The following is a 16314-nucleotide window of genomic DNA, read 5'->3' on the forward strand; positions in this document are numbered from 1 at the left end:
GAGAAGATTTTTAATTTCTAAAATTTTCTTGATAGGAGGAGAGTCTTCATGTTTGGCCAAGAGATCCCATATGCACCTTCCTTTGAAGTACACTTGATTGACTCACTTGACCATAATGAGTCATTTTTAGAAAGAATGTTCCACAAGACTTTTATGGTTAAAGCATTGTTCCAAACTAAACGATGCCCACCAGCTGTTTGTTGCTTTTACTGAGAGTGTTATCACAAACTAAAAGTCAATCCTCCATGAAAGACGCACTTAATAAATGGCGCCACTCCCAGTGTTGAATAATTGTCTAGTCCACATTGTGCAATTCAAAATAGCATGGTTGATAAATAATCGATCATTGCACTTGATTTGATTTCTAATAGTGGAGTGACTGTGCTGGGATAAATGCAAGTCGACCAAATTAAATATTTGCTCTTGGGTGCTCTGTTTTTTGAGCATATGAAAACTATGTCCCGTGAAGAACAAACTCTCTACTCTTACTTGTATGCTATAGTGAAGCTGCTTATTACAACTTTGTGACACTATGTTCCCCTTACCTCCGTCTTTACAGTAGATCAAGAAAAAGGTTCAAGCCCCACTCAAATGTTCAGTGGGATGCCCCATGTCCTTAAGTTAGATGGGGCATTAATTTTTTTTTGACTTCTGGGAAGTTTGATAGGCTGTCGTTGCCTGCCAAAGATGACTCATTGCTTAGCGATTAGCAAGTTGTGGTTGCCTAGATGCAGGGACCACTACTCCGTTATCAAGTTAACTCCCCCCTCCCAGCCTTGCCCCCTCTTCTCTCTTAGGCACACACATCGTTTGCTGCACAATGGATATGTTGTACTCTTATCTTGCTTTCTTCTTCTTCTTCTCCGGTCTCCTAATTTTCCGACTTAAACATCGTCCCAGTGGAGTTTTACCGCCTAGTCCATTTGCACTTCCAATAATTGGTCACCTTTACCTCATTAAGAATCCACTGCATGTAACTTTAGAGAGCCTATCCCTCAGATATGGTCCCATTCTATTTCTCCGGTTTGGTGTCCGGCCAGTTGTTGTCATATCTTCTCCATCTGTCATTGAAGAGTGCTTCACCAAGAATGACATAATATTTGCAAACCGGCCTCTGACCCTGTTTGGGGATAATCTATCTTACAACTATACTGTATTTGTGCTTGCTCCATATGGTCACCTTTGGCGAAGCCTTCGACGCCTGACTGTGCACGAAATCTTCTCCTCAAAGGGCCTCCAAAAATTTTCTGCCATCCGTGAAGAAGAAGTCTACTATAACCTTCTTAGCCAACTGTATGCAATCACCAACGGGGGTAGCCAAAAGGTGGAGTTGAGGTTTTTTTTCTCCCTTCTGACATTGAATATCATCACGAGGATGCTTTCTGGAAAGCGCAGTGTTGAAGGAAAGGATATGAGCATGGAGGTCGGAAGGCAACATGTCCGAGAACTCAAGGAGATTTTCATTCCAAGCGCCTCGATGAATATATGCGATTTCTTGCCAATATTGAGGTGGGTTGGTTACAAAGGATTGGAGAAGAATATGGTGAAGCTGCATAGGAGAAGAGATGAGCTCCTACAGAGTTTGATTGATGAGGTTCGACAAAAGAAAACTGTTAACTCTTCTTTACATGCCGCTCCTGAAACGGAAAAGCAAAAGAACATGACCATGATTGAAACTCTCCTGTGCCTCCAAGAATTTGAACCTGACTCCTATTCGGACACTGTCATCAAAAGTATAATTCTGGTAAGAATTAAGTAGCATGCAGATGAACACTGATGAACTGGAAACCCACTTTGCACGATTGCCTCTGAAATATTTTCTGAACTGAGTTCACTGGATGTGAGCGTATTCGATGAACACATATACGGTATTTAATTACAATCTACAAGCTAATTCACTAGGGTACCCCTTTTAATTAATAGCTAGTGCACGGTTTGGGAGTCTTTAAGCAGTCTAGCAGTCTAAAGGAAAAATGATTTGTTATGGTCTGTACGAGTCATTTCTGTGGCCTCATGGCCTTGGCCCTTGGTTTTATGATAAATGCAGAAGGTAGGACAAATGTCCTTTTCCCTTTTACTTACCTTGTGACAAACATTGAACTACTTAGCTTGTTGGAATCTAGCCTCCTTTTGATGAAGAATTTCATTTGGTTTATTGGTTAAGGCAATGTTCTGCTTCCCCGGGGAAGTCCAAACACTATTTCTATGGTTTTTTTTTTTTTTTAATCGTTCTATTATCTATCATGCTGCACGCACTGGCAATTAAGTATATTTTATTTCTAGTCCTGCCCTTACATTATTATTATTAATGTAACTGAGTTATAAACTTTTACCAGCTTTTGTTTGCACTTGGCTAGTATGTAAAGTCATAGTTTGGCTGAACATATTTCTCATTAGTTTCAGAGCCACTTAATCCAGAGACACAATTAACTTTTTAAAAAAATTCAAGTTCATTATTAAGTTTGTTATTGCATTGGTTTTCTTTGAATCAAAATTGTTAGGGGGAGACACTAATTTAAAAAATCATAATTCTTTGTTCTTTGTAAAATAATAAAGATTTTTTTTTTTTTAAGAAAATCTCAAATTTATTGATAGCCCCCACTTATGGCGGAGGAAAGCCGTGATTAAAATTAAGTTAGAAGGGATTTACAAATGAACTAGCAAAATCATCCCAAGCAACAAGACCAAAACAAACCAAATAGAACACAAGCCAAAAACCAAACTAAAACAAAACAAAACAAGACCAAATTAATCAAAACAAAACAACGCAAACAAAACCAAATATACCTGCAAACTGATGACAAATTCCTGCAAAACAAAAAACTCAAGGAAAACATAAAGAACAAAAGTTTGGTATACTCATTATCAGAGCAGTCCCATGCCCATGCTGCAACTCAGCCATCTCCTACACCAACTGGGTACACCTCATGTGATGCTAATTCATGGAATTTACACAATAGCCTCATCCACAGTTGAGGTGTCTTTGTATCATTTTGTAATTACTCAATTTGTTTTAACTTCTTGTTAGAATATTCTTTGGTTGTTGCATTCTGTTTTCCCTTTCCCTGTATAAATAACCAAGCCCGTGTACAGTTTACAGACACAGAAAATTAATACAATTTTCAGAGTCTTTTGCAGCAGCTTTGCCTTTTCTTTTTCTCTGCTTTTACACCTTCTGCAGCAGCTTTATCTTCTTCTTTTCTTACATGGTATCAGAGAAAGGTTCAGCGTAAAGTTTTTTTTTAATGGCTGCTGAAGCTCCCAACTCATCCAAATCTTCTTTTCTGGATTTCTCCAACCCAACCAACCCTTACCGACTCGACCATGGAGATAATCCATCTCTTCCCCTAGTTCCTGATCTTCTTACTGCCGATAACTACACTACTTGGTCGAGAGCCATGTGCAGGGCTCTTCGTGCAAAAAATAAGCTCGGCTTCATCAATGGCACCTTCTCCAGACCAAGTTCCATCTCAGATCCACTCTTTGATGCGTGGGAGCGATGCAATGATATGGTGGTTTCCTGTTTGCATAACTCCATAAATCCATCTCTCAAATCCAGCATTGCTCTGGTAGATGACGCTGCTCAGGTCTGGAAAGAACTCCAAGAAAGATTCACTCAATCAAATGGTCATCACATCTTTCAACTTAAAAAGGCATTAACAGGTCTCACCCAAGACCATGACTCTGTTTCTGTTTATTTTGGCAAATTGAAGACTCCGTGGGATGAGCTTCTTCTATATGATCCCTTACCTGACTATACCTTTGGCAAGTTGGCTATTCTCCTTGATCGATATCAAAGGGATTATGTAATCCAATTTCTTATGGGCCTTAATGATTCATACAATGCCACCCGCGATCAGATTATGATCTTGGATCCATTACCTCCCGTATACAAAGTTTTCTCTATGGTCCAACAGTAGGAACTACAACATCTCATGGTACCTAATCTCCCATCTACTGAATCCATGGCACTTGCTGTTAACCAATCTTGCCCTTCCTATAAATTCTCTCCTAAACCTTCCAAATCATCCAAACATGACAGACCATTTTGCACCCATTGCAAAATTCAAGGCCACACTCTTGATGTTTGCTTCAAAGCAGGAAATGCTCAACCCCCAACTTGCACCCACTGTCATATGACAGGCCATATTGCTACAAAGTACTATAAACTAAATGGGTACCCACCAGGCCACAAGTTTCATGGTAAATCCACGCAGTTCAATCCATATGCAAATATGTCTTCTCTTGGTCCAGTAGAAGATATCTCAGAAGACAAAATGACCTTCACCAAAACTCAATACCAGCAGTTGTTGGCTCTTTGAAGCCTTCTGAGACTTCCATTGCTACACATTCAGTCAACAATGTCCAGACAGAATGTTCACACTCACCCACCATGAATGGTATCCCTCCATTTTCACATACTCCTTGGTTAATGGACACAGGAGCTACAGATCACATGATCTGCAGCACTTCCTTTTTCTCCTCAATAACATCTTCTGTTTCATGTTTTGTTAAGCTACCTAATGGTCACACAGCTCTTGTTTCCCACATTGGTACTGTCAGTATCAATCCCAAATTAACCTTACACAATGTTTTATGTGTTCCCTCTTTCCATTTCAATTTGGTTTCTGTCAAACAGCTAATCAACTCCTTTTCTTGTTGTGTTCTTTTCTTTTCCCAATTTTTTTTTATTCAAGACCTTTTGTCATGGACCACAATTGGCATGGGTGAGATGAAAGCTGGACTTTACAACTTGATAACTGCTCCAGTACCTCCTGCAGCCCTTTTCAATCATTTTCCCATTTCATTAAATAAATCCATTTCTGTTTCAGCAATTTCCAAAGATGTGAATCTAGTTTCTGATCTTTGGCATTGTCAATTGGGTCATACTCCCCTTTCAAAGCTTCATGTAATCAAAGATCCCTGCATTAGTAATCATATTTTCACTGTCTCTGATAAGAATCCATGTCTTGTTTGTCCACTTGCAAAGCATCATCGTCTCTCGTTTCCTGATAGCACTCACCAGAGTACAGCCCCTTTCGAACTCATACACTGCGATATATGGGGACCTCATTCCATTATGGCATATGATGGCATCAAATATTTTTTAACCATAGTTGATGACTTCTCTCGGTGTACTTGGATATATTTGCTTAAACTCAAATCTGATGCCAGGAAGTGTATTGAGGCCTTTTGTAATCTGATTGACACTCAATTTCACACCAAAGTTAAAATTCTTCGCAGTGATTTTCAAATGACTGAATTCTTCAACAACCGAGGCATTATTCATCAACAAACTTGTGTGGAAACTCCACAACAAAATGGAAAGGTTGAACGTAAACACGAGCACTATTTAAACATTGCCCGAACCTTAATAATTCAGTCCAACCTCCCTCTCTTGTATTGGACAGATTGCATCCTTACAGCAGCCTACATTATTAATCGCATTCCTAGTCCATTACTTTCACATAAAACACCATTTGAGCATTTGTTTAACAAACTTCCCACATACTCTCACATGAAAGTATTTGGGTGTCTTTGTTTTGCTTCCACCATCTCCCAAAATAGCCACAAATTTGATCCAAGAGGTCGCCATTGTGTTTTCCTTGGTTATCCTTTTGGTATAAAAGGCTACAAATTACTTGATCTCAATACCAAGTCTGTTTTCATATCTAGGGATGTCACCTTCCATGAACGCATTTTTCCCTTCCATCAACTAACTACTCCTGCATCCCTTCCTCCATCTTCATCTTTACCCTCTCCTTATCCTATACAATCTACCTCATTACACCCTACTCCTCCTTCTGAAATTCTTCCCAACTCCACATCAGACAATCTTTCTCCACCTTCCTCACTGATCCCACATTCTCCCATTTCTCCACTTCCCACCTTCCCTGTTGAATTATCACCAAATCTACCTTCACCTTCCACAATTTCTCCTCCCCTCCTTCGCAGATCCACTTGTGCCAGAACAGCTCCTCATTATTTACATGACTTTCATTGCCAACAGGCCAGCTTCATTTCATCCAACCAACCATTAGACATGGCAGCCCCTCACCCAGGTATTTCTTTCCCTCTGTCTTCTTCCATTTCTTATACACGATTATCACCTTCTTTTGCTTTATTTTCTTCTTCCATTTCTTCACAACAAGACCCTCAATCTTTCAATTAAGCTACCAAGGACCCTGACTGGTGCAAAGCAATGGAAGCTGAAATCGCAACCTTAGAACTCAACCACACCTGGGTTCTCACAGATTTGCCTCTTGGAAAATCTCCAATTGATTGTAAATATGTATATAAAAGCAAATACAACTCTGATGGTACTCTTGAAAGGAAGAAAGCACGCTTAGTTGCTCGAGGTATTACTCAGCAAGAGGGTGTGGACTATCATGAAACCTTCTCTCTCGTTGCCAAAATTGTTACAGTTCGCACTCTGCTTGCCTTGGCTGCCATTAAAGGAAGGCATTTGCAGCAGTTTGATGTTAACAATGCCTTCATTCATGGTGACTTACATGAAGAAATATATATATGAAGAAGCCCCCGGGATACACCAAAGGTCACCCAGGCCAGGTTTGCCAACTTCTCAAAAGTCTTTATGGCTTTAAACAGGCCTCACGACAATGGTATGAAAAATTTTCTCAATCTTTAATAACTTTTGGTTTCCAACAATCCAAGGCTGATTATAGCCTTTTTACTTGTCTAACTACTACTGGTTTCACAGCTCTTCTTGTCTATGTCAATGACATAATCGTTGCTAGCAGCTCCCTTACCTCCATTTCCCTTCTCCGTAATTTTTTAAACAACCATTTCCGTATCAAAGATCTTGGTCCCCTACGGTATTTCTTAGGCATTGAAGTGGCTCGATCCCCCAAAGGAATTTTTCTCTGCCAACGCAAATACACATTGGATATTTTAGCTGACACTGGACTTCTTGCTTCCAAACCCCTTAAACTTCCAATGGATCAGAACCAAAAATTATCAAAATCCTCTGGCCTTCCTTTGTCCAATCCCACTCCTTATCGCCAACTCATTGGTCGTTTGCTTTACCTTACCCTCACCAGACCTGACATTAGCTATCCAATTCAAATCCTCAGTCAATTTATGGATCGCCCTTCCACTACTCACCTTTCTGCAGCACACAAAGTGTTTCGCTACCTCAAGCAAGCACCTGACCAAGGCATCCTCTTGTCTACAGCTTCTTCTATTCAGCTCATTGGTTATTCTGATTCAGACTAGGCTTCTTGCCCAGACTCTCACAGGTCCGTCACTGGTTTTTGTGTGTTTATGGGACACTCTCTCATCTCTTGGCGGTCGAAGAAACAAACTGTGGTTTCCCGACCCTCTGATGAGGTTGAATACCAGGCCATGGCCTCCATCTCCACTGAACTCACATGGCTCCGACATTTATTGGCTGACCTTTCCATCTCTCACCCTCAACCAGTTGAGTTATTTTGTGACAATCAAGCTGCTTTACACATTGCTGCGAACCCAGTGTTTCACGAAAGGAAAAAACACATTGAAGTGGATTGTCATCTTATTCGAGACAATATTCAAGCTGGTACTCTCTGGACTGCTCACGTTTCTACTCGGTTGCAAGTTGCAGACATGTTTACTAAGTCTTTACCATCTCACTTACTTTACTTACATCTTTCCAAGTTGGGAGCAGCTGACATCTACTCTCCATCTTGCGGGGGAGTATCAGAGCAGTCCCATGCCCATGCTGCAACTCAGCCATCTCCTACACCAGCTGGGTACACCTCATGTGATGCTAATTCATGGAATTTACACAATAGCCTCATCCACAGCTGAGGTGTCTTTGTATCATTTTGTAATTACTCAATTTGTTTTAACTTCTTGTTAGAATATTCTTTGGTTGTTGCATTTTGTTTTCCCTTTCCCTATATAAATAACCAAGCCCGTGTACAGTTTACAGACACAGAAAATTAATACGATTTTCAGAGCCTTTTGCAGCAGCTTTGCCTTTTCTTTTTCTTTGCTTTTACACCTTCTGCAGCAGCTTTATCTTCTTCTTTTCTTACACTCATCTTATCCATACGAATGAGACCTCTCATTTTACTTGGTGCACATCATCTCCCAAATATTTTCTCGTGTTGTCTTCCTCACCTTGACGAGACAAGTAATGCGCCACCTAAATTGTTCTCTAAATGATAACAATTATATTTTTGTCTCAATAATTGCTCTGAATGAACTTTCGTCAAAGGGGAGTCAAATGCTTAATGCTTTTGTTACATTACATGATCATACATAAAATACACCATTGTCCGGAGTATATAAGGCTGTCGTTTGTTAAACTTTCAACACCATTATCTTTTTCTAATTTTCTTGCATGCTTAACATCCCAGTTAAAATCTCATTCTAGTATTGATAAAACCACGTGTTTCAGATAATGTTTATTGCAGGAACAGATACATCAGCAATCACTATGGAATGGGCAATGTCACTTCTCCTGAATCACCCAGAGGTGTTGCAGAAGGTGAGAGCAGAGATTTATAACAACGTTGAACGCGGGCGCTTAATTGTTGACTCAGACCTTTCCAAGCTTCCCTATCTCCAATGTGTCGTCAATGAGACACTCAGACTGTATCCTGCAGCGCCACTGCTACTACCTCATTTTTCATCTAATGACTGCAGCCTTGGTGGATATGAAATACCACGGCAGACCATTTTGTTTGTAAACGCTTGGGCTTTGCACAGAAATCCCAAGGTATGGGACGAGCCAACCAAGTTCAAGCCAGAGAGATTTGAATCCATCGAGGGGAAGAAAGACGGGTTCAAATTTGTTCCTTTTGGAGTAGGGCGGAGGGCGTGCCCAGGCAATACCATGGGCATGCGGATGGTTTCACTGGCATTGGGTGCTCTCATTCAGTGTTTCGAATGGGAAAAGGTTGGGCAGAAGGTAGACATGAGCTGTGGCTTTGGACCGACTTTGCCCAAGGCTGTGCCTTTGGAGGCTGTGTGTACTCCGTGTAAGAATTTGGTTGAACTCATCTCTCAACTTTGAATCCGGAGTCTGTTCCAGTTCTTTTGCTGTTGTTGTAGTTGTAGTAGTCATTGTCATTTTTGAAACAAAGAAAGTGTTCATTCAAATAAAATCCTCTACCCATCGGCTACGAGAAGATTTGTCCTTGCACACAAGCAATCCGAAAGGAGTTTCATAACTAATTATAATCGTTTGGAGACCTTAAAAGTACACTTGAGCATCCTCTGTTCCAAGTTCCAACAAACAAAAAGCTACATGATTATGAATTCAATATTCTGGTTATGAATTGAGAATACCTTGAATAAAAATATTACATCCCAAAGAGATACTATGCTTGCTTTTTATATCTTGTATGACTGCCTTCGCATCTCAAATTATAGTATAGTAACCTCCTTCCAACCTCCAGAAATTGCCTTTTGCATTGCTTGTGAACTTGCCAGGGTTTAATCTGCTAGTTTTTCAGATTGCAAAAAAGTAATTTTCTTTTCTTTGTTTTCTTGTTGTTTATGGTGTGGCTCTTATACTTAGAGTTTCATAAACAAGGGAAAGAAGAAGAACATGGAAGGGCAGCACAGTAGGCACTCGTCGACGAGTGCCCTGAGCTCGTCGACGAGTAGATACTGAGAGTCAGAATTTCTCAGAATTCAAGACTCATCGACAAGAGTATGGACACGTCGATGAGTGGTCTCCTTCGTATCGTCGACTAATCCTTGTACTCGTCAACAAGTGTCGCTTGAGCTGCGAAGAGAAATTCAAATTTTGAATTTGGACGTTATGGTAGTTGGGTATTTGGAGGGAAATCTCTGAGAAACTTCAATTTATGTATTTCTGAATGTATTTTGTTTATAGAGAACTTTGTAAGACTAGTATATTATTGTTCTTCACATTATAGTGAATATTCAGTGTCATTTGCTTATTCTTATGTGATAAATTGTTGTTTCTCATCCATATTGATTGTGTATTTTTTAGGCTTGGTGATTTGTTGCAAGTTTACATCTTCCGCTGAGTGTGTGTGTATCCTATATACTCAATTAAAATCACAACACTTTTTATGACCCAGAATTCCTACTTGAGCAAAGCCCATGGACCGACCCAGGCAGCACTAAATCAGGAAATGAAAACATTGCCCACGAGCTGAGCTTGTTTAGGGCATTATGTTTGCCTATGACCGCTTGTCTCGTGCATTTGGGATTAATTTCTATCATGTAAATACTAGTATAGGATTATTTTTTAGAGTTAGTTTTTTCCTAGGCCAAAAAAGGGAGTATGACTCCTTAGTCATATTGATGTTTTCTAGTATCAAAGTGAGAATAGTATAGAAAGTTCTTTAGGGGAGGGTGAGTGTTCATCGGCTTGAAAAACTCACTAGCTATTAGAAATGTATTTATCCTACTTGCCTCCATCACTAGACACACATTGTTAACAGAGGTGTTAATAATAAATTACGTTGCATCAATGTTTACTAAAGTGTCATTGCTTTCATAAGTTGCTTATTGCTTTCACTTATATTTGCTTGAATGACAATGAAAGCGTTTCATTGGTGAATTGTGGTAAAGGTTAGGCTGGCTAGTTAAAAAAGAGAGTTTTAGCTAGCGTCACACGGTCCTTTCACAAAGGTATGAAATATTAAGCCTATGACATCTAGTATTGGAGCTCAATTTGTTGTTTCCTGCATAAATTCAGTTGCCTTAGTTGTGGGATTGGTAAAGCTTTGGTAAATGACCATGTTGACCAATGCCCAGAGAATTAATATGCTGGAAGCACAAGCCGAGCCGTCAGCCAACAAAGTGGTCAAAGTAAGGGCCTAATTGAGGGAATGTGTTGATTAATTGGACGGATCCCAAAGAGATCAACAAAGTTCGACATTGGAGTTGTCGGAGGACTTCCACCACATTATGGAGAAAAGGTAATGGTTCACACCAAGCGCCAAAAGGTAGGTAGAGTGAATGTTGCACGCTCTTGTAAGTTAACACTGCTAAGAAAAGGTAATGTTTTACACCAAATGCCTAGGAGGGGTAGGCATGGTGTAACGCCCTGACCCTTTATACGGCCCTAAAGTGCTACTATACATACATAACCTGTACAATCAGATAACAGACATCAAATAGCCGCCCTAAACAAGGACATACATGCATATCAAACTGATATGTACTTTCATATATTACGAAAAACATAAACATTCTTAAGGATTCTAATAGACGTACCATAGTATCTAACTGTTCCTTACATACATTCATTCGAACGTAAAACATAAACTGTATTACATTCCCAAAAACCCATCCTAGCTAAAAACCCATAACTCATACAAAACTTACGTCAGCTAACCAGACTCTATGCTCCAAGGTCTTTCTAGAAGACTATGACCGATTTCTTGTAGGACCTAAAACAAAGGTTGTAAGATTGGGGTGAGACACTTCTCAGTAAGGAGGAAGATATTACATCAGTGTGTGACTGTATAGTTTTATTCCTTTTTGAAAGCAGTTGCATAGATTGCACATTTTTAATACTGTAATATATATATATATATATATATATATATATATATATATATATATATATATATATAGAGTACATATATCAATTCTTGATAATAAATAACTTGACATCATTACAAGTGAGAGTCCTAGAGATTAGGGTAGGGTGCAGGTCCATACATTGCACGGTCCCTCCGCCTATTACTCAAACCCGTGACTTTGTCCATTAAAGCTTTTAAATCATGTATATGCATAATTATGATGTGTTGTCTGAGGGAGATATGGAGGTTTGCATCGACACTCAAAAAGAATATCACTCTTATCCAGGTAATGTGATAGTGGGTGAGTCGAAAGGAAGAAATAAAGAGGATGTTCAAGTGAGAAAGTCTAAGAGGGCTAAGGCAGTGCCTCAAAAGTTGAACTTATGATGGAAAAAATTATGTTTCAGAATTTAAGAGGGTTAGGCACGTCGAAGAGAAGATTGAGACAAATTGTGAAAGATCAGAAAGTTTCGATTGTGGCAGTTTCGGAACCTTTTCAAGATATAGAAAAGATAAGAAGGTGGGCGGTGTATTTGCAATTTACTGATTTTTGCTCTAATGTAAAGGAAGGTGGGAAAATTTGGCTGTTCTGGAAAGAAGATGTTCAAGTGGATTGGGTGGGTGCCTCAAATCAGTGTGTGACATTTTTGTTAACAGAGGATAGAGACTCTTTGCTTCTTACGTTTGTATATGCTAAATGTTATCATATTGAAAGAAGAGATTTATGGGAACAACTTCAGGGGTTGTCGAGTTTTAATGTGGCTTGGTTCGTTATGGAGGGTTTTAATGTAATTCAATCAGATGAGGAAAGGGTAGGAGGTAGACCTCGTTTGGGTTCATCTATAGATGAATTCAACGGTTGTATTAATAGATGTAGATTATTGGACCTCAAATTCGAAGGAAGTCAATTTTCATGGTGTAAGGGCCAACAAGGTTTGATAAGAAGTTGGGCGAAACTAGACAGGGTGCTCATTAATAATGTTTTTTTTTTTATATAAAATATGGTGAAGCTAAGACATCTTTGTTGAAAAGAAATACTTCAGATCATTCTCTTATCATTTTACATCTGTGTGCGAGTATGGAGAGGTATGGGCCAGTGTCTTTTAGGTTTCAGAACATGTGGATGTCGCATGGGGAGTTTTTGGAAATGGTTGAATCATCTTGGAGAGAACACATTGTGGTGGATTCAGGATTGTATAAATTGGCGGGTAAATTGAAAAGGCTAAGACAAAGACTTAGGGTGTGGAATAAATAGACTTTTGGTTGTGTTGGTGGTTTTATTCAAGAGTTGGAGGAAAGGGTGGAAAAATGTGAGAATTTACTACAGATAGAGTACTCAGAATCAGTTGAAGAAGGGTTCCTTGTTTCAAAGGCTGAATTGGAGGTTTGGTATAGAAGGGAAGAGGCTAGGTTGGTGCAGCAAACAAAGTTGAAATGGTTGATTGATGGTGATCAAAATCAAAAGTTTTTTCATGCTGTGATTAAGCAAAGAAAAGGCGTAACTCTTGTGTAAATTCAATGGTACTTCTTGATGGTTTGGTGTTGGAAAATATGCTGATGGTCTATGATGAGGTTGTGAATTATTTTGAGCAATTCTTGAGGCAAAATAGTGCAGTGTAAAGGTCAAATCTGGAAGGTATTATCCATTCGGTGGTTTCTGAGGAGTCTATAGGTCGATTGAGGGAAGGACTGACTGAGGAGGAGGTTTATGAAGCTATTTCTTCTATTTTTGTGAATAGTAGCCCGGGACCAGATGGGTTTGGGTCTTCTTTCTATATTACCTGTTGGAGGATTATTGAAAATGATGTGATGGATGCGGTAAGAGAAATCTTCAGAGGTGATATGTTGCCTCGGTTTTTTTATTCCTCTTACATAGTGCTTATTCCTAAAGTAAAGGATCCTCAATCTTTTGATAAATTTCAGCCGATAAGTCTTTGTAACGTAATCTATAAAATTTTCTCCAAAATCCTTGTTCGTTGGTGATGGGTGATTTAATATCTTTAGAACAAGTTGCTTTTGTGAAAGGGAGGAGTATTTTTGAAAATATAACACTTGCTCAAGAGATGACAAAATTATTACATAGGCGGGTGAGAAGAGGTAATATAATGCTAAAGCTTAATATGAGCAAAGCGTATGATCGAGTGGAGTGGCAGGTGGTAGATCAAATTTTTCATGCACTTGGTTTTCTAGACTGGTTTTGTAAGTTGATTCAGAATTGTATTTCTACTCCTTGGTTTTCTGTTATGATGCATGACACTTATAAAGGTTTCTTCAAGTCAAAAAGGGGCTTGAGGCAAGGGGATCCGTTGTTTCTGTATATTTTCATCATTATGGAAGAAGTTTTTTCTAAATTAATTAAAAAAAAAACTGTCTGAGAAGCAGATTTTATCATTTACACATCCGTGTAGTGCTCCTATTATATCGCATTTAATGTACGCGGATGATGTTATTATATTTGCTAATGCTGGAAAAACATTGATAGCATATGGTGTTAGTGTAAGCATTAAAGGATGTGCTTGCATTATCTTTGGAGGCTTTTAAGAAATAACCCATGTAAAGATTCCTTTTCTTTTTATTTTCAATTCCATTAAATCCAATGCCTTCTTTGTTTAGAGACATTCTTTGGGAGCCTACCATTTTGTCAAAGTTTATTTTTCCTTTTGTAAAGTTATAAATGATCCTTTCTTTATCTTCAATTTTATTCTTGAGATCATTTATCTTTTTATCTTTCTTGTCATCAACCTTCTTTTGTGATTTCTCTAATTCTAGAGATAATTTTCTAATTTTATCCTCTAATTTAGAAATATATATATCTTTCTCATATACCATAGAGGATAGGGATCGATGGTCTTTTATCATTTTTTCATTCTTACATTCTAATTTTTTGATTTTCAAGTCTTTTTCCTTTTCAGCAAGATTTTTGGATTCTAACTCCTTTGTTATAGTTTCATTCTTACTTTCTATTTTCTTGAATCTTGAATCTTTTTCTCTTTCAGTAGTTTTAATTGCTTTTAACTCTTTCATCAATCCTTCATTCTTACTTTTCTATGAAGTATTTTGTTTAGTTACTTTGATTAGCATCTTATGCAATTTGAATAAATCATTTTGTAATTCATCATAAGATGGCATACACTCACCATCGGATTCATCACTACAAGAATTATTTACAGATTTAGATGCGGAGCTTTCCTTATCGTACCAAGCCATAAAACAGGTATAAGCAACCTCTTAGTCACTTGATTCATTTTCTGAACTACTTGTACTATCCCAAGTAGTGCCTTTCATGGCCTTTTTCTTTTTTTTTTTCTTAGACTCTTTCTTAAGTAGAGGACATTCTTCTTTTAAATGTCTAGCTTTGTTGCAATTATAGCAAGTAGAAGTTTTACTTTTAGATTTCTTTTTGCTAATTTCTTCTCCTTCTTCATCTGATTCAGAATCTTGGTTTCTTCTTTTAAATTTGTTTCTCCTTCTTAGTATCCTTGCTAGCTTTTTAGATATGAAAGCTTCTTCATCTTCATCCATTTCACTACTTGAGTTTTCTTTTAAGGCTTTAAAGGCTATTGAATCTTGGGCTTTGGTTTTTTTCATTCTTTTCATTTATTGTCATTTCATATGTGAGGAGAGAACCTATAAGTTCATCTAAGGAAGTGGTTTTTAGATTTCTTCCTTCCATTATGGCAGTGGCTTTTGGTTCTTATATAGTTGGCAGCCCTCTAAGAATTTTCCTTATCATCTCATAAGTAGTGTAGGTTTTTCATAGTGCATTTAGAGAATTTATTATGTGAGTGAACCTTGTAAATATATTAGTTATGGATTCATCCGAGTTCATCCTAAAAGTTTCATATTTACTTGTAAGCATATTGATCCTATTGTCCCCAACATCTATAGTTCCTTCATATGTTACTTCTAATTTGTCCCATATCTCCTTAACTGATTTGCAAGCCATTATTCTATTAAATTCATTGGCATCTAAAGCACAATATAGAGCATTCATGGCACTAGAATTTACTTGCAGCATCTTATAGTCTAAGTCTATCATATCAATTTTCTTCTTAGGGACTTGTTTTCCATCAACTATCTTAGTGGGAATTTGGTCACCTTCCATGACAACCTCCCAAACTTTCCAATTCATAGTTCAAAGATATATTTGCATTCTCTGTTTCCAGAATGTGTAGTTCAAACCACAAAAGATTGGTGGCCTAGTTGAAGATTGTCCCTCTCTAAAGGGAGTTACGCCTAAGTTAGTCATTTAGATATTTTTATAACTACTAATTAAGATTTGTTATAACTCCGCTCTGATACCAATTGAAAAGTAAGGTGTAGTCCCAAGAGGGGGGTTGAATTGGATTATAAAAATTTATTTTAATTCCTTTTAAGACATCTTTTTATTTATTTTATTTTGTTTAACCAATTCTTGACTTGTTTGTTTGATTTACCAATCACACAAGAACGTAGTTCTTTTAATCCACAACAATATTTCTTAACCAAACAAGTAATCAACTAATCAATTAAACCAACCAATCAAGCACAATGTTCAAACCAAACAACCAATTGATTTGCCAAGTATAAGTTAACGGCGGCACTATTAGATTGATGAAAATTTTACAAGATTCAGCACTCTTTGAAATATAAGTACATATCAATCAATATTAAACTTTAAACCATTCAACCACAATACATTAGATTCAACTTTCAACTTTTGTTGTCATTCCTTTATATAAATTTGAATCAAGCCCTGTTGTAATGGATTTAGTCCTGTTGTAATGGATTTACTTCTTTAATATGATGTGTAATATGA

At 37.9% G+C, this 16314-nt stretch overlaps 1 protein-coding gene across 1 annotated transcript; it reads left to right on the plus strand.

Annotated features, from left to right (window-relative positions):
• The first annotated feature begins 739 nt into the window (after positions 1-739).
• On the plus strand, positions 740-9131 carry LOC131162483 (cytochrome P450 81C13-like). The gene is made up of 2 exons (XM_058119018.1): positions 740-1744; positions 8405-9131. Exons 1-2 carry the CDS (start codon positions 821-823, stop codon positions 9020-9022), a joined length of 1542 nt encoding a protein of 513 aa, XP_057975001.1. The 5' UTR covers positions 740-820; the 3' UTR covers positions 9023-9131.
• Positions 9132-16314: the final 7183 nt, after the last annotated feature.

This window comes from Malania oleifera, chromosome 8, assembly GCF_029873635.1.
Source record: "Malania oleifera isolate guangnan ecotype guangnan chromosome 8, ASM2987363v1, whole genome shotgun sequence".
NCBI classification, from domain to species: Eukaryota; Viridiplantae; Streptophyta; class Magnoliopsida; order Santalales; family Ximeniaceae; genus Malania; species Malania oleifera.